A 23502-nucleotide genomic window follows, 5' to 3' on the forward strand; every position below is an offset into this window, starting at 1 on the left:
GTTAATCCAAACACATTGTCCGATTTCAAAAAGGCTTTACAGCGAAAGCAAAACATTAGATTATGTCAGGAGAGTACCCTGCCAAAAATAATCACAGCCATTTTCAAAGCAAGCATATATGTCACAAAAACCAAAACCACAGCTAAATGCAGCACTTACCTTTGATGATCTTCATCAGATGACACTCCTAGGACATTATGTTATACAATACATGCATGTTTTGATCAATCAAGTTCATATTTATATCAAAAACCAGCTTTTTACATTAGCATGTGATGTTCAGAACTAGCATACCAACCGCAATCTTCCGGTGAATTTACTAAATTACTCATGATAAACATTGACAAAATACATAACAATTATTTTAAGAATTATAGATACAGAACTCCTTTATGCAAATGCTGTGTCAGATTTTAAAATAGCTTTTCGGCGAAAGCACATTTTGCAATATTCTGAGTACATAGCTCAGCCATCACGGCTAGCTAATTTGACACCCACCAAGTTTGGGACAACCTACACTCAGAATTACTATTAGAAAAATTGGATTACCTTTGCTGTTCTTCGTCAGAATGCACTCCCAGGACTTCTACTTCAACAACAAATGTTGTTTTGGTTCCAAATAATCCATAGTTATATCCAAATACCTCCGTTTTGTTCGTGCGTTCAGGTCACTATCCGAAGGGTAACGCGCGAGCACATTTCATGACAAAAAATGTCAAAATATTCCATTACTCTACTTAGAAGCATGTCAAACTAGAAGGAGAACAAATTGTCAGACAGGGCACTTCCTGTATAGAATCTTCTCAGGTTTTGGCCTGCCATATGAGTTCTGTTATACTCACAGACACCATTCAAACAGTTTTAGAAACTTTAGAGTGTTTTCTATCCAAATCTACTAAGTATATGCATATTCTAGTTTCTGGGCAGGAGTAGTAACCAGATTAAATCAGGTACGTTTTTTTTATCCGGCCGTGAAAATACTGCCCCCTAGCCCCAACAGGTGAAAAGGCCTCTAAAATAAAATATCGCTAACCATATCGGGGTTTTTTTGGCAAGGAAAATATCGGCCAAAAATGTCACCGGTGCATCACTATTCATTATAGTGTTGTGCTGTTAAATATTTGATATTATACTGACTCCTCTGTAATAATGTTTTTACACTTGAAAGCTTACAAGACCGTGTGTTGCTTTTTTGATTTTTTTGCCCCTCTCTGTAGACAAATCCTGAGAGAGAACAGCTGTCTTCAGACACTCCTGCAGCACCTGAAGTCTCACAGCCTGACTATCGTGAGCAACGCATGTGGCACGCTGTGGAACCTCTCGGCCCGCAATGCAAAGGACCAGGAGGCCTTGTGGGAAATGGGTGCTGTGAGCATGCTGAAGAACCTCATCCACTCCAAGCACAAGATGATCGCTATGGGCAGTGCCGCAGCACTGAGGAACCTCATGGCCAACAGGCCCGCCAAATACAAGGATGCCAACATCATGTCACCTGGATCTAGCCTGCCCTCTCTTCACGTCAGGAAACAGAAAGCCCTGATCGAGGAACTGGACTCTCAGCACCTCTCGGAGACGTTTGACAATATTGACAATTTAAGCCCCAAGGCGTCCCACAGGGGTAAACCAAGCAGGCACAAGCAGAATGTCTACAGTGATTACGATGGTATCTCTAGATCAGACGGGTTTAGCCCCAACAGTGTGCCTGTGCGCTCCCCTTACGTGAACACCCCAGTTCTGTCGAGCCCGTCACCCAGAGACAACCCAAGGGGGAACATAGACAGTGTTAGGGCAGAGAGGGATCGGAGCCAGGACAGAGACAGACAGAGGGGTGCACCCAGTGGTTTCCACCCAGATCATGATTCTAAGAGAATGCAAATGCCCGCCACAACAGCTGCTCAGATTGCCATGGTGATGGAGGAAGTGAACAGTATTCACTTACTGACTGGCCTTGATGACCGGTCACCAGAGACCCCAAATCAAGACCCTCACTGTACAACTGCAACACATGGTCATTCAAATGTATATCCCTACACTAAACCCGATCACTCGGGCAGACCATGTCCAATGCCCAAGTTGGAATACAAGGCATCCAACGACAGTCTCAACAGCGTAAACAGCACTGACGGCTATGGCAAAAGAGGACAGATGAAGCCATCTGTGGACTCATACTCTGAGGATGATGAGGGGAAGTGTTGCGTCTATAGAAAATATCCTGCGGACCTTGCTCATAAGATCCACAATGCTAACCACATGGAAGATGATGATGGAGAAGTTGACACACCTATCAACTACAGCCTAAAGTATTCTGACGAGCAGCTGAACTCTGGTCGGCAAAGTCCAAGCCAAAATGAGAGATGGGCGAGGCCTAAGCACATGGAGGAGATGAAACAGACAGATCAGAGGTCTGTGCGATCTCAAAGCCCAGGCTACCCCATGTACACAGAGGGCAACAGTGAGGGGGAGGAGAAATTGAAGTACAAGCCCAGGTTTGTGCAAACAGAAATGCAACAAGGATTCAGATCAAGGACCACCAACCAACACCAACAAGATCAAAGCAATGCTGGTCCCACTCAAGGAATGAACAAAAAGATGAACAACCAGATTATGTGCCAGTCTGTGGATGATTATGGTGATGACAAACCAACCAATTACAGTGAGCGATACTCAGAGGAAGAACAACAGGATGACCAGCCGACCAATTACAGTATGAAATACAACAAGGGGCATCATACGGAACAACCAATTGATTACAGTTTGAAGTACTCCGAATCCTCCTCCCAAAAATCCATGTTTAGTCATTCAAAGTCATCCTCCACTCAGAGCTCAGTGAAAGACCATCTAAGCCAAGATGGTTCAACATCATCCGTGACATCCAAAAAGAATGCAGGGAGACAAATGCAGCTACATCCATCCTCGGCTCAAACGAGGTCAGGGCCAACTCGACCAGGCCAGAAGAACACAACATGCAAACCTCCTACCGTCAATCAAGAGACCCTACAGACGTACTGTGTTGAGGACACACCCATCTGTTTCTCAAGGGGTAGCTCTCTGTCATCCTTGTCCTCAGATGAGGACGAAATGGAAGGCTGCAAGAGGAATGTGAATGCTGCTAGCAACTACCCAACTCTTCCCATCTCTGAGAAAGAGTCCACTGGCAGTCACGCCCAAGAACAAGGCAAAACCGAGGGCCAGTCGTCTGTGCAGTATGTCCGAATAAAGCCTCCAAGAACTAGTCAAGTTCATGGAGACGGATCCAGACATCACAAAGCCGTTGAGTTTTCATCAGGAGCCAAATCACCATCCAAAAGTGGTGCCCAGACTCCCAAAAGCCCCCCAGAACACTATGTGCAGGAGACACCCCTCATGTTCAGCAGATGCACATCTGTAAGCTCCCTGGACAGCTTTGAGAGCAACTCCATCGCTAGCTCTATACAGAGTGAATTGTGCAGCGGGATGCCCAGTGGAATCATCAGCCCAAGTGATCTGCCCGACAGCCCTGGTCAGACCATGCCTCCGAGCCGAAGCAAAACGCCACCACCCCCACAACATCAACATCCACCCCCAATGAAACACAAAAAGGTGCCGCCGCCGCCGCCGCCGAGGGCGGATTTGGCTCCAAGGCATGCTGCTGTACACGCTGCTGTCCAGAGAGTCCAGGTGCTTCCGGATAACGACACCCTCCTACACTTTGTGACAGAGAATACCCCAGATGGATTCTCTTGTGCATCCAGCCTCAGTGCTTTAAGCTTAGATGAACCTTACATTCAGAAAGATAATGAGCTCAAGATCATGTCTCCTGTTCACGAAGACGACCAGGGAAATGAGGCTGAGCATGAGCATGATGACACTACAGAATCCCCAAGCCAAGAGAAGCATTCACCTGGTGAGGTGGAAAAAGACATTTTGGATGATTCGGATGATGACGATATAGAAATACTGGAGGCTTGCATAAACTCAGCCATGCCAACAAAGTCATCGAGAAAACCCAAAAAGCAATCGCCTTCCAACACTACTTCTAGAATACCACCACCTACTGCCCATAAACCAAGCCAACTTCCTGTGTACAAGTTACTCTCTTCACAAACCCGAGGACAGCAGAAGACTGTTGGCTTCACCCATGGAGAGGACATGCCTAGGATTTACTGCATAGAGGGAACCCCTATAAATTTCTCAACAGCCACATCTCTCAGCGACCTCACCATTGATTCACCCCCAAATGAGCTGGCCAATGCTGAAAGCTGTGCTCCTCCTTGTGCAGAAGTATCCTCCAGTCAAATAAGGGATACTATTCCAGAAGGGGAAAGTACAGATGAAAAAGATGGAGGTGGTACTTCCTCCTTCACACAAGCTGCTGCTGCAGAAAATGAAGGGGATGACATCTTAGCAGAGTGTATCAGTTCAGCCATGCCAAAAGGTAAAATCCACAAGCCCTTTAGAGTACAGAAAATGAATGATCAACCACAGCACCCTTCATCAGCTTCTCCTGTTAGTCTAGTCAAACAGGAGGTTGAAAAGAAGAAGCCCACATCCCCTGTTAAACCAATGCCACAGAGTAGTGAGTACAGAGCTAGGATGATTAAAAAACCCCAGCCCCCTTTCAACTTTGCTTCATACCCTGATAAAAACAAAGAAACCAAAATGCTTGAGCCAAAAATGGCCTCCAGAAATTTCCCAGATAAGCCACCAAATGCAGATGAGAGGCCACGGCCAGGGTTTGCTTTTGACTTGCCACAGAATTACACACCAATAGAGGGTACACCCTATTGCTTTTCACGCAATGACTCCCTGAGTTCCTTGGATTTTGAGGATGATGAACCTGATCTCTCAAAGGAAAAGGCACAACTTAGAAAAGACAAGGACCAGAGGAAAGTGTCAACGAAAAACCGTGGAGAGCCATCCGCAAGAACAAACAGGGCAAATGTACCAATGACTGCTCCAACAAAACCTCTGCAGCAGAAGCAGGCAGTCTTTCCACAACCATCCAAAGAAAACGTGGGGCCAGTGCCAGATGAGAAGCAGAAGTTTTCCATTGAGGACACACCAATGTGTTTCTCTAGAAACTCATCTCTCAGCTCGTTAAGTGACATTGACCAAGAGAACAACAACAAAGACCTCCAGCCAAAAGAAATGGAGGATGTAACTCAGGTAGAAGCTACTTCTAAACCCCAAGCCTCTGGTTACGCACCAAAAGCCTTTCATGTAGAAGACACCCCTGTGTGTTTCTCAAGAAACAGTTCACTCAGCTCACTAAGCATTGATTCAGAAGATGACCTTCTACAAGAGTGCATCAGTTCAGCCATGCCAAAAAAGAAGAAACAGACAGCCAGAAATAAGGGGGGGAATGACCAAGGAGATGCCACTGAGGAGAAAAGTATGGATAGAATTTTAGCTGAGGAGCCTGATCTCACATTGGATCTCACTGATACACAAAGTCCAGTTTCTGAACAAGCCTTATCTCCAGACTCTGAATCTTTTGATTGGAAGGCCATCCAAGAGGGTGCCAATTCCATCGTCAGCAGTTTGCACCAGGCAGCTGCTAGCCTCTCTAGACAAGGCTCATCTGACTCTGACTCAATCCTCTCCCTCAAATCTGGAATATCCCTTGGCTCCCCTTTCCACTTGCCCTTAAATTCAGAGGATAATAAGTCTGCATCCGACAAAGGACGGCCACGGATATTAAAGCCTGGTGAAAAGAGCACTTTAGAAGCCCAAAAAAAAGAAAAGGAAGAGGAGGCAGCAAAAGCTCTTAAAGGGGGCAAGAAAGTCTATAAAAGTCTCATAACAGGAAAACCACGTGCCAGCGCTGAGACCCCAGCCTCATTACAGCAGAGGCCGACTGCCCCTAGTGTTCCCATGATTTCTCGTGGGAGGACAATGATCCAGGTCCCTGGCGTTAGAAGCAGTTCTCCAAGCACTAGCCCAGTCCAAAAGAAGCCTCCACCCCGTGGTCCAGCCTCTGTCTCAAAAACTCCCCCCACTCAAGGGCAGAATTCCAGTAACTCACCCAGAAGCATCAAACCACCTGCTAAATCTGATCCTAGTCCGGCCAGGGATCAGCCTGGATCTCAATCGGGATCAAGTAAAGCTTCATCACGATCTGGATCCAGAGACTCCACACCATCCAGACCAGCTCAGCAGTCCTTGACCACCAGACCCATGCAGTCACCTGGTCGCACCTCTGTGTCACCTGGAAGAAATGGTCTCGGCTCGTCAAACAAATTATCCCAAGTGCCTCGCACCGCTTCTCCAAGCACATTGTCAACTAAGTCTTCTGGTTCTGGCAGGATGGCCTACACCTCCCCTGGGAAACCGATGGGTCAGCAAACGCCACCCAAGCAGACTGGCTTGACGAGAAGCACTAGCGGAATCCCTAGGAGTGAATCTGCCTCAAAGAGTCTGAACCAGTATGGAGTTGCTGGCCCTTCTAAGAAGCAGGATTTGTCCAGGATGTCGTCCACAAAGTCTAGTGGAAGTGAGTCAGACCGGTCGGAGAAACCTGCCCTAGTTCGCCAGTCAACGTTCATCAAAGAGGCCCCTAGTCCAACACTGAAGAGGAAATTGGAAGAGTCTGCTTCGTTCGAGTCTCTGTCCCCCTCCTCTACCAGCCAGTCTCAAACGCCTGTGTCGAGTCCGTCTTTGCCAGATATGTCGTTAACTTTACCCTATCAAGGAAGTCAAGGAAGCAACTGGAAAAAGTCCCCGCAGAATCCAAACTCCTCTGAAAATGGGGATGAGAAGCCTCAAAGAGGAGGGAAGCATGACATCTCCAGGTCCCATTCAGAAAGCCCCTCTAGGCTCCCTAATCTTAACAGGAAAGGGACATGGAAGAGGGAGAACAGCAAACACTCCTCCTCTCTCCCAAGGGTTGGCACCTGGAAGAGAACCGGCAGCTCCTCTTCCATCCTCTCTGCCTCCTCTGAGTCAAGTGAAAAGGGCAAAAGTGAGGATGAACGACAGCCACTGAGTCCAGCCCAAAGGTCCCCACACGGCAAAGATGGAAACCCTTTAAAAGGAACATGGAGGAAGATGAAGGATAGTGAAATGTCTCAGTCAGAAGGCCGTGATTCTTCCTCCATAGAGTCCATGGACACCGTGGCCATGGGGCACCAAATGAGCCCTGCAGTGTCCAAGACTGAGGATGTGTGGGTGAGGATTGAAGATTGTCCCATTAACAACCCGAGGTCTGGAAAATCCCCAACAGCAAACACCCCTCCTGTAATTGACAGTGTTATAGTCAAAATGCCCTCTGTTGATCTCTTGACAAGTGAAACCCATCCCAAACAGTCCACAAATGAAAGTGTAAATGCTCTTAGGCTAGATTCAGAGACCAATTTAAACTTGTTTAGGAGCAGTGAGAGTATTGATAAGAAAGGGCCAGACCTCAAGCCTGCTCAGAGTAACCCAAGCATCGTCCCAGAGGCCCATGAACTGTCTCTTGCTGAACGCACCCCTTTTAGCTCCTCCACCTCTAGCAAACACAGCTCACCGAGTGGGGCTGTGGCTGCCAGGGTCAGCCCTTTCAACTACACCCCTAGTTCCAGGAAGAGCAGTGCTGACAGTGCCACACCACCACGACCCTCACAGATACCCACGCCTGTCAGTGTAACCAACAGTGCAAAAAAGAGAGACTCTAAAGGAGAAAGTGCTGGAGAAAGTGGGTCCTACATTGTAACCTCAGTTTAAGTCACTTGAGGCTAGACTACACACACAGATGATCTAGGGGAAATGTCTTGAACATACCTAGTGATCTCTGTTGTAAATAATTATTTACAACAAACACAATCAAAGCAAAGAACAGATTCATCACAATTTTTGGTGTAAAAAATAAACATGTAAATAGTGAGTCACTAGACTGTTATTGTAGTTGATGCCTAATTGATGGACCCTGTTTTTTTGCTGGTAGGAATGTGGCTGGGACACTGGTTATCAGAGGGAGAGAGGGAGACCTCTGAAGGATAATGTATGTGAATTTGTACTGTACAGATTTTAATTATGTATTTAATTTAAACCCCTGTCAAGATCCTGAATCTTCTCCGACTTGACAAAGATAATCACTTCAAGTTGCATATTTGGGATGTTAAAACACTTAAAGATCGACTTTAATACTACTCCATTCGATAAAAAATAAAAAAAAGATATGCCTTATTTAGGTCAGAAATAAAAGTAATTTTAATTTTTACTAATGCAAATGTATTATAAGCTTCCCATCCTTGCATGTAAACTGCCCAGATGGTAAAGATTAACATTTGTGGTCACATGACTTGTTGGTTGCTGTAGTGTAAAGTTTTACACTATTTCAAGTGTGCTCTGAAAGTAAAGGAATTAACCGCAAGTTAACCTTGACAACTTTTTCGAATGAGAAATATTTCCATTGGAAAATTATGAGAGTAGACCGATACATGGCTCTGCTGTTTGTTGTTTAATTGTTATCAGGTGAGTTGGTTGCTTTTTAACTAGGAGACTCTGAAGGACTGAATGAACACAAATATTACTATAGGGTTTTGGTGTTGGTTTCTTATTTTTTTAAGGTAGTTTTAGTTTCCCCTGTAATCACTGTAATGCTGAAGCACATAATCAGAGGAGATTATGTACTATTTTGTACTACCCAAAAATTACACTGTCTGAAATACTTTTTTTTTTCTCATGCAATACATTTGTGGTCGGATATTCAAAGTAAAAAAGTCACATTCAAAATTGTAAATCAACATAATAAATCATGTTAAAATGTTGGGGTGAAAAATTGGTGTCCAGTGTTACTGAACAGTGGAAGTGTTTGATTATCTGTCTTGAAGATATTTTGGTAGTGAGTGGAACAAACCTCTTGGGGCTATGTGGGACGCTAGCGTGCCACCCGTGGTGCACCCTATCAACAGCAGGTGCATTTCAAGAGCGGCAAATTTGAAACCAAATAAATGTCAAAATTCAAATTTTTCAAACATACAACTATCTTACACCCTTTGAAAGATAAACATCTCCTTAATCTAACCACGTTGTCCGATTTCAAAAAGGTTTTACGGCGAAAGCATAAAGTTAGATTATGTTAGGAGAGTACATTGACAATAGCTGTGTGTAATGTTTTGTCAATTCAAAGACAGGCGTCACCAAAACCATAAAACCAGCTAAAATGATGCACTAACCTTTTAACAATCTCCATCAGATGACACTCCTAGGACATTATGTTAGACAATAAATGCATTTTTAGTTCTATCAAGTTCATATTTATATCCAAAAACAGCGTTTTACTATGGCGTTGATGTTCAGGAAATCGTTTCCCTCCAATAACCGGCAGTCAAGTCAGCACCACAAATTAAATAATTAAAATTAGAAAACATTGGTAAAATATTATATTGTCATTTAAAGAATTATAGATTTACATCTCTTGAACGCAATCAACTTGCCAGATTTAAAAATAACCTTACTGGGAAATCACACTTTGCAATAATCTGAGCACTGCGCCCAGAAAAATACGCTTTGCTATACAGACAAACGGCCATGTTGGAGAGATCTAAAATCGAAAATACTATGTAAATAATCCATTACCTTTGATTCTCTTCATCAGATGTCACTTCCAGGAATCCCAGGTCCATAACGAATGTAGTTTTGTTCAAAAAAGCTCATCATTTATGTCCAAAAAGCTCTGTGTTCTTAGCACATGATCTAAGCCAGCCGGACTTCTCGTCATGAACGAGGGGAAAAAATATATTTACGTTCGTTCAAACATGTCAAACGTTGTATAGCATAAATCATTAGTGCCTTTTTTAACCAGAACATGAATAATATTCTAGGTGGACGAATGCATTCTCTTTTATAACGTATTGGAACGAGGGTACCCAACATGAACTCGCGCGCCAGAGTCTAATCGGCCATCACCGTTCCAAAGCTCTTGTTCGGTCAGATCTCACAGTAAAAGACTCAAAACACTTTGTAAAGGCTGGTGACATCTAGAGGAAGCAATAGGAAGTGCCAAAACATTAATCAACCCCTGTGTGTTTCAATGGCATAGGCTTAAAGGTAATTCAACACATCAGGTATCCACTTCCTGTCAGAAAATGTCTCAGGGTTTTGCCTGCCAAATGAGTTCTGTTATGCTCACAGACACCATTTAAAACAGTTTTAGAAACTTTAGGGTGTTTTCTATCCATATATAATAAGTATATGCATATTCTAGTTACTGGGTAGGATTAGTAACCAGATTAAATCGGGTACGTTTTTTTATCCCGCCGTGAAAATACTGCCCCCTAGCCCCAACAGGTTAAGATCTGCTTACAGTGAATGATGAACTCGTGTCCTTAGTGCAGCTATGTTTTGATATACAAGCCAAGGGGATATAGCTATAGGCATGAATTCCTTACACAACTACATACACATTTCTTGTTGTACGAGTGCAATAACATAAGGGCAATCCGCATTTGAAATGAAGTGGTCTCCTCACCACTGTTTTGGTAAAAAGCTGGGGAATGGGTCTGGAGAAATGTAACCACTTAAATTAATAGAACTATGGATGCAAGGTCTGACCATCCATGATATCAAAATTATAGTTTTGACCATGTTTTGAGGCTGTACAGTTTATTTACATCTATGTTTACAAAAATTGAAGAAAAAGCTTGTTTTGATTTCTGATGGTGTACGATAGTTGAACTAAGCGGGTGAGGCATTTATAAGTTATATTCATCAAGAATCAATGGGATATCATGAATAAAATGGTGAATCCCCAGTAAATCAGCTCAATCAGATCACATCCATCATAGCACTGTCATGACGTTGCCCTCTTTGGGTACAGCGAGCACAGTTGACCCCCCTCCCTCTGCACCAGGCCTTTTCTATGCACCATCCCCTGACCTCTATACTTCTGACACCAGGCTCAGTGAGAGCGGTCGTAAATTCCAATGAGAAAATTATCTCCTCATGGCCACAGTATAGAGAAAGGATTCTTCCTCCTCACAGGAGAACCGAACGACATTTATGTTCCTGAGAAGGTATAAAAGATCGGTGAAGAATCCAGCTACGAACTGGTCCGTTTGGTAGAATTTCGTGACACTCATGAGACAATACGGCCATATTACCATAATGTTTATATACTAGCCTCAGCTATGGGACTTACATCTAAATGGTTGTATAAAATTAACAAGGATAGAACTGTGTGTGATATTGTGCAATGTGATTTTGGACTGTTAATGAAGGAAACTCCAATTCCCTTTGGAGTCTTAACCTCTATGGGCTAGGTGGGACGCAAGCGTCCCACCCGTGGTGCACTCCATCAACAGCAGGTGCATTTCAAGAGCGGCAAATTTGAATCCAAATAAATGTCAAAATTCAGATTTTTCAAACATACAACTATTTTACACCCTTTGAAAGATAAACATCTCCTTAATCTAACCACGTTTTACGATTTCAAAAAGGTTTTACGGCGAAAGCATAAATTTAGAGTATGTTAGGACAGTACATTTACAAGAGTTGTGTGTAATTTTTTTGTCAATTCAAAGACGGGGTCACCAAAACCATAAAACCAGCTAAAATGATGCACTAACCTTTTACAATCTCCATCAGATGACTCTCCTAGGACATTATGTTAGACAATGCATGCATTTTTAGTTCTATCAAGTTCATATTTATATCCAAAAACAGCGTTTTACTATGGCATTGATGTTGAGGAAATCGTTTCCCTCCAATAACCGGCAGTCAAGTCAGCACCACAAATTAAATAATTAAAATTAGAAAACATTGGTAAAATATTATATTGTCATTTAAAGAATTATAGATTTACATCTCTTGAACGCAATCAACTTGCCAGATTTAAAAATAACCTTACTGGGAAATCACACTTTGCAATAATCTGAGCACTGCGCCCAGAAAAATACGCGTTGCGATACAGACTAGCCGTCATGTTGGGGAGATCTAAAATCGAAAATACTATGTAAATAATCAATTACCTTTGATTCTCTTCATCAGATGTCACTTCCAGGTATCACAGGTCCATAACGAATGTAGTTTTGTTCAAAAAAGCTCATCATTCATGTCCAAAAATCTCCGTCTTGTTAGCACATGATCTAAGCCCGCCGGACTTCACTTCATGAACGAGGGGAAAAAATATATTTACGTTCGTTCAAACATGGTATAGCATAAATCATTAGGGCCTTTTTTAACCAGAACATGAATAATATTCAAGGTGGACGAATGCATTCTCTTTTATAACGTATTGGAACGAGGGTACCCAACATGAACTCGCGCGCCAGGTGTCTAATGGGCCATCATCGTTCCATGGCTCTTGTTCGGTCAGATCTCCCTCCAGAAGACTCAAAACACTTTGTAAAGGCTGGTGACATCTAGTGGAAGCAATAGGAAGTGCCAAAATATTCCTCAGCCCCTGTGTTTTTCAATGGCATAGGTTTAAAGGTAATACAACACATCAGGTATCCACTTCCTGTCAGAAAATGTCTCAGGGTTTTGCCTGCCAAATGAGTTCTGTTATACTCACAGACACCATTCAAACAGTTTTAGAAACTTTAGGGTGTTTTCTATCCATATATAATAAGTATATGCATATTCTAGTTACTGGGTAGGATTAGTAACCAGATTAAATCGGGTACATTTTTTTTATCCAGCCGTGCAAATACTGCCCCCTAGCCCTAACAGGTTAACTAAGTAATCGGCACGCCCCCAGGGACACAGACATGACCTGGGGGCAGACATGACCATGTGACAGACATGACCTGGGGACCTGGGGGCACAGACATGACCATGTGACAGCCTTTTCTACGTTCAGTATATAAACCCCCACCCAGGGTTTCATTCCCCAAGACCAGGCCTCCACTCCATTACGAGTTGGCTAATAGGTTTGACCATGCATCCCTCTACTGAACTTTAACCATACCACGTGGTTAAACTATTAGACTATCGATACAGAATAAGAACAAGTCTTTGATATTAATTACTAATCTGCAGCTAGGAATTCGGTATCATTGAACGCGAAGACCAACGAAACATCCATTCTATAACGACATGACCGAATGTCGCTTTGAAAGATCCATTCTAACCTAGAGAGAGAACGCGAGGACAAAACTCTCCAACAGAACTTTTCAACAAAGATCCCGACGACACACTGAGCGTAAATATATATATATATATATATATATATATATATATATATATATATATATATATATATATATATATATAGATTGCAATTGTTCCCGAATGAGTGAGCGTTCATGTGCAAAGGTGTAGCATTTCAATTGTATAATATTCAATTCTGAACCACCCCTTTTGTTTAACAAGCCGCCATGCCGGTTTAGCCCACTAGGGCACATTCCTCTACCATTTCTTTGTAACGATATCTACTGTTTTGTATGCATTTCTGTTGAATTATTTAGTTTAGTAAATAAATGATTTTAAGACAGTTGATGTATGGATGACTCAGAGTGAAGACTGGGTTCGTGTAGATAACCAACAATTTACGACGTTTGGAATGAGATTGACGTGAGGTAAATAATAAGTCATTTAATCAGAAGACTCAATGATCAGAAATTATGATATCTCAGTTATATTAGGAAAATTATAACTTTAACCTGAATATTTTCCTTGGTAATAATAATCATAGTAGTTGTCGAGGGTGCAACAAGTCAGTAACACAAGAGTAAGTGTCAGTTGGCTTTTTCATAGCCGATCTCAGAGAGTATCTCTACCGCTCCTGCTGTCTCTAGAGAGTTGAAAACAGCAGGTCTGGGACAGGTAGCACGTCCGGTGAATAGGTCAGGGTTCCAGCAGGTCTGGGATAGGTAGCACATCTGGTGAACAGGTTAGGGTTCCATAGCTGCAGGCAGAACAGTTGGAACTGGAGCAGCAGCACAGCCAGGTGAACTGGGGACAGCAAGGAGTCATCAAGCCAGGTAGTCCTGAGGCATGGTCCTAGGGCTCAGAGAGAGAGAGAGAATTTAAATTCACACAGGACACTGGAAAAGACAAGAGAAATACTCCAGACTGACCCTAGCCCCCCGACACATAAATACTGGAGGCTGAGACAGGAGGGGTCAGGAGACACTGTGGCCCCATCCGATGAAACCCCCGGACAGGGCCAAACAGGTAGGATATAACCCCACCCACTTTGCCAAAGCACAGCCTTCACACCACTGCAGGGATATCTCCAACCACCAACATACCATCCCGGGACAAGGCTGAGTATATCCCACAAAGATCTCCGCCACGGCACAGCCCAAGGGGGGGCGCCAACCCAGACAGGAAGACCACGTCAGTGACTCAACCCACTCAAGTGACGCACCCCTCCCAGGGACGGCATGGAAGAACACCAGCAAGCCAGTGACTCAGCCCCCGTAATAGGGGTAGAGGTGTAACAGATGTATAGCGTACTCTCCTTGCGTTGTGTTTTTTTCCTAATAAATCACATCAGCCAGTGGTCCCAGTTGAGCATCATTTATTCCTGTTGTTAAATGAGAAACAGCACAGTAGTTGTGCAGGGCTTAATGATACTGATGGCTGTCGATGGCAAAAGCTGTAGCATGAAGACAACTGTGTTAGCAGTGGGCTTATGTGACCATTACAACGGTGTATGCTAGCTAACACTTATCTACAGCAATCATATGCCGAAGCACATTCCAGAAAGCCCCTCAATCCCTAACAGGTACCATATACTCACACATGTATAAATCCGTAACGTACAGCGAACTTGAACACATTGTAAAATATAAAACAGTATTCAGAACGTGACCTACCCCTTGCATCACATTTTCATACTGGGAAGACCTGACGTTCGCGATCTCCCCCTATCTGCAAGCGGGGCCAATCACAACACACCTTATTGTCATCAGTTGAACCAACCAATACGAATGCTTGAACATTAAGTACACATTTCTTTAGAGGCAAGTGGAAACATAACCAACCCTGTTACATTCTCCCCTGCTGAATTACACTTGCACACTATAAAGAAACAAAATGAGGTATGCAATACCTTGCAATACATATGTCACCAAATATTCCAGTGCAAAGACTATTCTCCAAAGAGAATTAGGGGAATTCAAAGACCCCGTAGGAAAACATGCCTGTTACATGTTCAGCACACTCAGTGACAAGAACCTCACAGAAAAACCTTGGTCTACTTGACCTCTGACCCATGACCTCCATGGGGTCTCTTGAATGAGAAAAAAAAATTTTAAAAGCAAAAAATAAAAAATGGTCTACAGACTTGGATTCTAATCCTACACCCACACAGGTATTCTAATGAATTCTGTATGAAAAACCCTCTGTGTCTGCATAGTCTCTATGAGTCTCACCGGGCGTTTCTTAACCCGATCAGCCCCTGACCTGACAGGCCTAACAGAGATATTACGTTTAACCTGTTCACCTACAACCACCACTGGTGGGTCACTTTCCACAGTCGGTGGATAGTCAAGGTCAAGGGTTCTGTGACTGTTGCTGGAGCTTGTGCTACCAGCGGCATCTTCAGAATGCCTTTCTTCTTCAGAGGGTTCGGACATTTCTTCTCCAAAGGTTAGCTCTGACACGCTTGTGCCACCAGCGGCACCCTCAGAATGTGGTGAGTTCTGAGGGTCCCTCGCCAGTGGCCCATCTTCCAGCACACCTGGGGTTTCTTTTTCAGAGTGCTCCGGCGGTGCTTCCCCCGAGGTCTGTTCTGATACCCACACACTAGTCCTCTCACCAATGTCCATTTCTGGTATATCGTTCACGGATGAGTCCTCCATCTCCTCACTCGGATCCTCACGGTCTCCCATATTAGGTGTCTCCAAGGCAGTGTCAGGTAGAGGCAAGAAGTTTACAGGCATTATCAGATTACGGTGGACCGTTTTCTCCTGGCCAGTCGACATGTTCTGTATATTGAAGATGTGGATGGCGCTATTCTTTTCCGTAACAATATAGAGGTTGTTCTCCCAACGATCCGCCAGCTTCCTCTTTCCACGTTCACCCTTATTCGCCAGCAGCACCCGACCTCCACTGGAGCCCCTCTGATCTTCCTGTTGTAGAGGCCCGCATGCCTCTTCAGCTGTTTGGTTGACTTCTGGACTCCTGCAGCACTCAACAACTCAGCAATCAATTTACTTTCAAAGTTGGCCCCTTGGTCAGAGTGGATACGACGAGGAAAACCATACACACAGAAGATGTTGTTCCATAGCTGAAGGGCCACTGCTTTAGCTGATTGGTTCGGACACAAGAAGGCATGGGCCATCTTAGTAAAATGATCAGTGACGACCAGGACATCCAAGGACTTGTTGTTGGAGTCTTCAGCAGACCAGAAGTCCACGCACACCAACTCGAGGGGCTCAGTCGTGATGATGTTCTCCAGTGGAGCTCTGGCCTCTGGCTCGGGGGCCTTACTGAACACACACCTCTTGCAGGTCTTGACATACTCTCTGACATCCGACTCCAGACCATGCCAGAAGAACCTCTTTCTCGTCAAGTACAACGTCCGCTGTTGCCCCTGATGACCGGCTTCATCGTGGACACCCTTCAAAACTGTCGCCCTCATTGAGGTGGGTACTACATACTGGTACGTCTTCTTCTTTGACAGCAAACTTTTGGTAACGCGATACAGTATACCCATTTTCAGAGTGAGCTTCTCCCAGGTCTTCAGAATCCGCAGAGCCTCGAGTGGTTCATGGCCACGTTCCCTCCTAGAAGGTCTACGGCCCCTGTCCACGTAGAAGACAACTCTGGCGAGAGCGTCATCCTGGCGCTGCTTTGATATCAGGTTGTCACGGGATAGCACTCTCACATCTGACATCTCAGACGGCACCAGTGACTGAGTGAGCTGAGGCAGTAGCAGCGCACAGTTCTGTAAACCAGCCTCCCCTTGCGACCTCAGGACTGCTGACACCGCTTCCTTTGACAGAGAACCAGGAGAAGGATAGGAGGTAGTCCTGCAGTCCATGACAATTTTACAGGCATCTGCCTCAATTGACGGTGAGCAGCTTTCATGGTCGAATGGGTGGGTCGACCGGCGGAACACATCTTGCACCTTCTCAGCACGTACTCCCGCAGCTTCTTCCAGCAAGGCCTTGTATGGAACCCTTGTGATGCGGTGGAGAGCGCTCGGCTGCACAAATGGCTGTCTACTGAGTGCATCAGCAATGACATTTTTGGGACCGGGAATGTACTTGATGTCAAACTCGAATGGAGCAAGTTTAGCAACCCATCTCTGTTCACAGGCGTCCAATTTGGGCTTGGACAGGACGTACGTTAATGGGTTGTTGTCTGTCCAGTAAAACAGTAAAAGGCTTGCCCCTTAGCCAATGACTAAATTTCTCACAGACAGCCCACCGTAAAGCAAAAAACTCTAACCTATGGGCAGGATACTTTGACTGTGCATAAGTAAGTGATTTGCTAGCGAATGCTACCGGTCTGGCTGCAGACCCATCCTCTGGCACCTGGGAAAGGACAGCACCTAATCCATTACTAGATGCGTCTACAGACAGCAAGAGAGGTCTACTAAAATCAGGGTGGGCTAGCATGACCTGATCGAGGAGAGCTTGTTTCAACTGACTAAAGGCCTGTTTGCACTCACCAGTCCAGTCTGCTGCTGTGAGTTTCCTATGTATTCCTCTTTTCCTCTTGCCTTTCCCGTGGCGTGGTGCCTTCGTCCCCGTTGTCAGCCCATGCAGCGGCTTAGCGATGGTGGAGCACCCCTCAATGAACTGCTGGTAATAGACTATCATTCCGAGAAAGGACCGAATCTTCCCCTGGGAAGGCACGTCCGTGTTATCCTCCATGAGATCCTTCTCTGTCATCCCTGTAATAGCCGTCACTTTTTCCGGGTCTGTGGCCACACCTCCTTCACTGATGACATGCCCCAAGAACCGCACTGACCTCTTCATGAAATGGCATTTCTTTGGAGACAATTTCAGATTATGGGCTTTGAGACGCTCAAAAACTGACTCCAAGCGTTGCAATCCAAGTTCTTCAGTCGGGGCAAAAACCAGCACATCGTCCAGGTAGCATAGGAGGCTAGAAAAATGTTGATCCCCAAAAATGCTCAACATCATCCTCATGAATGTAGCTGGGCTGTTACATAGTCCTTGTGGAAGACGGTTATATTCATATAACCCAAAAGGAGAAGTGAAGGCTGTAAACTTCTTGTCGTCTTCATGCACCTCCACATTGTAGTAGCCGGAGGTCAAATCCATTGTAGAGAAGAAAGCATTGCCACCCAGGGCCGCCAGAGCATCAGCTTGGTGAGGTAGAGGGTGAGCATCCTTTACGGTGCGAGCATTGAGCCATCGGAAGTCTGTACACAGTCTCAGATCACCAGACTTCTTCCAGACCAAGACGAGTGGGGAGGCATACTCACTGCTGGATTTCCTGATTATCTCTCGCTCTTCCATCTCATCCAAGGCCTGCCTGAGCTTGTCATAATGGTTAGGGGAGAGCCTACGGTAAGGTAGCCTAAAAGGCTTAGTGTCACTGAGTCTGATGCGATGGACATATCCCGTAGCCTTCCCGCAATCTAGTTTGTGCCGGGAGAAGATAGACTCGTAGCGGGCTATAAGCTGAACTAGCCTGGCCTTACACTGTTGCGACAACTGAGTGGACTCAATGTCAATGTCACCTAACCCTAACTCGTGCAACACCTCACTTGTCACTCTGTGCGGGTTGACGGTACTGTCAACGGTCAAGCTATCTCCACTACTATTGTCAAAGTCTGGATTGTCATCCATTTTGTGTACCTGCTGCACCAGGGGGACCGGTTTGACAGTGGGCCCATCCATATAGTCAGTGTCAAAGTCCTCTAATGCCATGCAAGGAAAAACATCCGCTATCTTGGCATTCCGTCTCACCGTTACTGGCTTTGGTGAGGGATTGATAACTTTGACAGGGACCCAGCCATCGCTCCACAATGTCGCTACGGTTCTCCCCACTAGAATGTTTTTTGGTCTTGAGCGTGCCCTCGTAGGCTCAATAACGACAGCACTGCCCGCGGATACATTTTGAGGCGTACACAGCCGGCCCCAGACTAAATGTTCCTGCATAGGCTCCAATGTGACCGCCCGCTTCAGCCTTACTGTGCCCACTCTTTCTGGCACTTCAGTCCCTTTCCATCTCTCTACATTAGCCAGCAGACGGAACAGTTTGTCATCTCCATTGTGTTCAGATGATGACATCTTCTCCCAGAAGTTACCAGTCATCTTCAGCTCCCTGATGAGGTGTTTAATCACGTTGCTGCCTAGGATAAGCTCATCACGTTGGCCATCCACTACTAGAACAGGGACAGAGACACTGCTGCCATACACAGACAGATTCAATTCACACACACCTACAGGCTTGGTCTTCAACCCCCCGCAGCCAACCAACACCACTTCAGTTGGACTGAGGGAGCCACTCTTGAGCACACCTGCTTTCTCAAGGCGTGGCACCACTGTTGAGCTCAATGTGCATGCCATAGAACCGCTGTCAATCATAGCGCTCACCTCTATAACATCCCCCAGTAACACACTAGTATAGAAGAGTTCGTCATTGTGGAGCACTCTCTGTGTATTTTGCATAACGACTTTTTCGTTCGACTTGACTTCATCACAAACATTTGAATATACTGACTCTAGATCTACACCACTAACTGATTGGGGCACCTCACAAGGCCCAGCACTTCCCCCCATCCCGTGCGGGCCAGCTAGTTTTCCTGCCGCTGTGTCGTTGTTTGATGGAGCGACGGGAGTTACCGATGAAGTGCGAGGGCATTCTAGACGAGTGTGCCCAGCTGCATAACAGAGGAAGCATAGGTGGTTAGAATAACAATGATCCATTGTGCTGTGATTCGCATCACCACACACTTTGCATTGCAAAGACGGGTTCACCCTTCTCCTGGGCCTCCCCTGGAAACGGTTATCATAGCCGCCTACAGGTTGCTGTGGCCTCTGCTCAAGACCCGTTCAAGCATGCCAATCACCCGATCCAATGCCTCAGATGAGCAAGTTGTGGGCTGCTGCAAGGGGTCCGGACAGTTTGCAACAGCTGACACTGGCCTACTTACTTCCTATGTCAGTGTGGTGACCAGTGGGGCCAGCCGCAAGGGACGTGGAGCCTTGCACTTCCTCTGGTACTCCTCCAGCCTGCCATGGACCTCCGCAACCGTCCACTCATGCAATGGTTTGCACATGAATATCAATGACAGCTCTGGGTTCGGACAGTGCTTGATGAACATGACAGTCAGAACACGTGATGGATTGTCTAGCTCCTTGTTCTGCCTCTTCAAACAGTCCTCTGCCACCTCTATAGCCCTGTTCAGTCTGATCCAGTAGTCAAATGGAGTCTCCCCTTCCATTGGCAACTTAGAATAAACATCAGCTAGGGGCATGTCGGAGTTGACTGTGTCGCTAAAGTGACGCTTCAGAATGTCAAAAACTGGTCTAGGGCCCTGGCTTAAGTCAACTGGGTTACTGCGTAGGCTTACTCTTACCACGTCACGTTTACCCAAAACTTCATCTGACCTCTCCTGCCCATCATAGCCCTTCCTCTGCATGTACGCTAACATGGTCTCCTCCCACTCATGCACTGTGCATTTCTCTGAACCATCCCCCCTGAAACACACTGGTTCCCTGACATCATTTTTCACCACTACATTTAGACTAGAGCTGGCCCCAGCCATGGTACCACCAACATAATCGACCTTCTGTCCTACCCCATCTCCCATAGCCTTTGATTCCAAACAAGAGGCAATATTTTCACCTATGGAGTGACCTATCTGCTTAACAATGTCTGCCAGGAAATCCATAGACACATCCTCCTTCCTAGGACTAGGTGAAACTGGCTCGAATACACTGAGTTGAGGTAGCTCTAAATAATGTGGAAAGCGCACACTTGCCTGTGCAGTTGGCCTGGCCCGAGGTGTGGAAGTAACTGGAGAAATAGCTGCCCCCCTACCCACTGGCGGTGAAGGGTTAAACATGAAAACTCCCCTACCTCTCCCAAAACCTTCCATTTTTAAAATAAAATAAAAATAAAATATATTGTTTTTTTAATGTAAATATTTAGGAAAAAAAAATAAAAAATCACAATCAATATGAACAATTCTATCAAATCAAAATGAACATAATCCACTCAAAACAAACGTTCAGTAGTAGATGTCTAACAAGACCAAGAATCAACACAGAAAAGTAACAAGAAACGCCATCATAAATAGTTGTCACCACCGTGTGGTAGAAAATGGCGTTGCCCTCACGTTAATTGGCTTCGGAAGGTTACTAGCATAACAGCACAATTACATCACTAAATAATCACAGCATCACCACATACAAGTAATAACCAGTACATTATATTTCCCCCCACTCACTCATGCTACCAGGAGCTCCCTGAGAATTCCACTTGTGCAGACTGCGAAACCTAGGCCTCTGGCGTGCATCAGCAACCACAGTACTTCTTGAAGCCAGGTCTCGGATCCCTCCACGTGACGTCCGGCGAAGACAAGAAGACGAGTTACGGCACCAGTGTAACAGATGTATAGCGTACTCTCCTTGCGTTGTGTTTTTTTCCTAATAAATCACATCAGCCAGTGGTCCCAGTTGAGCATCATTTATTCCTGTTGTTAAATGAGAAACAGCACAGTAGTTGTGCAGGGCTTAATGATACTGATGGCTGTCGATGGCAAAAGCCCTTGCATCACATTTTCATACTGGGTCACAAAATACAAAAATACAATACAAAATATAACATGTGTAAATACCTGTTGTTAAATGAGAAACAGCACGGTAGTTGTGCAGGGCTTAATGATACTGATGGCTGTCGATGGCAAAAGCTGTAGCATGAAGACAACTGTGTTAGCAGTGGGCTTATGTGATCATTACAACGGTGTATGCTAGCTAACACTTATCTACAGCAATCATATGCCAAAGCACATTCCAGAAAGCCCCTCAATCCCTAACAGGTACCATATACTCACACATGGATAAATCCGTAACGTACAGCAAACTTGAACACATTGTAAAATATAAAACAGTATTCAGAACGTGACCTACCCCTTGCATCACATTTTCATACTGGGAAGACCTGACGTTCGCGATCTCCCCCTATCTGCAAGCGGGGCCAATCACAACACACCTTATTGTCATCAGTTGAACCAACCAATACGAATGCTTGAACATTAAGTACACATTTCTTTAGAGGCAAGTGGAAACATAACCAACCCTGTTACAGAGGCAGAGAATCCCAGTGGAAAGAGGGGAAACCGGCCAGGCAGAGACAGCAAGGGCGGTTCGTTGCTCCAGCCTTTCCGTTGACCTTCACACCCCTGGGCCAGACTACACTTAATCATAGGACCTACTGAAGAGATGTGTCTTCAGTAAAGACTTAAAGGTTGAGACTGAGTCTGCGTCTCTCACATGGGTAGGCAGACTATTCCATAAAAATTGAGCTCTATAGGAGAAAGCCCTGCCTCCAGCTGTTTGCTTAGAAATTCTAGGAACAATTAGGAGGACCGCGTCTTGTGACCGTAGCGTACGTGTAGGTATGTACGGCAGGACCAAATCGGAAAGATAGGTAGGAGCAAGCCCCTTGAAATCAGCCCTTGCCTTAACAGGAAGCCAGTGTAGGGAGGCTAGCACTGCAGTAATATGATCAAATTTTTTGGTTCTAGTCAGGATTCTAGCAGCCGTATTTAGCACTAACTGAAGTTTATTTAGTGCTTTATCCGGGTAGCCAGAAAGTAGAGCATTGCAGTAGTCCAACCTAGAAGTAACAAAGGCATGGATTAATTTTTCTTCAGAGCTCGTGCTGCTAGGTGACCTCGTGCTGCTAGGTGACCTAAACTGGGACATGATTAACACCCCAGCCATCCTACAATCTATGCTTGATGCCCTCAATCTCACACAAATTATCAATGAACCTACCAGGTACCACCCCAAAGCCGTAAACACGGGCACCCTCATAGATATCATCTTAAACAACTTGCCCTCTAAATACACCTCTGCTGTTTTCAACCAAATACACCTCTGCCTCATTGCCTGCATCCGTAATGGGTCAGCGGTCAAACGACCTCCACTCATCACTGTCTAACGCTCCCTGAAACATTTCAGCGAGCAAGCCTTTCTAATCGACCTGGCCCGGGTATCCTGGAAGGATATTGACCTCATCCCTTCAGTAGAGGATGCTTGGTTATTTAAAAAAAATGCCTTCCTCACCATCTTAAATAAGCATGCCCCATTCAAGAAATGTAGAACCAGGAACAGATCTAGCCTTTGGTTCTCTCCAGACCTGACTGCCCTTAACCTCTTCACTATAGGGGCAGTATTTTCACGGCCGGATGAAAAACGTACCCAAATGAATCTGCCTCCTACTCAGAAGGTAGGATATGCATATTATTAGTATTATTAGATTTGGATAGAAAACACTCAGAAGTTTCTAAAACTGTTTGAATGATGTCTGTGAGTATAACAGAACTCATATGGCAGGCAAAAACCTGAGAAAAATCCAACCAGGAAGTTTGACCTCACATGGTTGTAGTCATTTCAAATTATGTTTTATCTAAACTACGGTGTCTGTGATGTCATA

The 23502-nt window shown here is 45.0% G+C and overlaps 1 protein-coding gene across 3 annotated transcripts in view; it reads left to right on the forward strand.

Annotated features, from left to right (window-relative positions):
* The window catches only part of apc (APC regulator of WNT signaling pathway), a 60758-nt gene extending 52018 nt beyond the window's left edge, over nucleotides 1-8740 (forward strand). For all 3 annotated transcript variants that reach the window (XM_014138656.3, XM_014138657.3, XM_014138658.3), the window contains one exon: nucleotides 1218-8740. In XM_014138656.3, coding sequence (XP_013994131.1) covers nucleotides 1218-7683 — 6466 coding nt within the window. In that variant the 3' untranslated portion in view covers nucleotides 7684-8740. The remainder of the gene's footprint in view (nucleotides 1-1217) is intronic.
* Nucleotides 8741-23502: the final 14762 nt, after the last annotated feature.

Source organism: Salmo salar, chromosome 13 (genome assembly GCF_965601325.2).
Source record: "Salmo salar chromosome 13, fSalSal1, whole genome shotgun sequence".
In the NCBI taxonomy this organism is placed as follows: domain Eukaryota; kingdom Metazoa; phylum Chordata; class Actinopteri; order Salmoniformes; family Salmonidae; genus Salmo; species Salmo salar.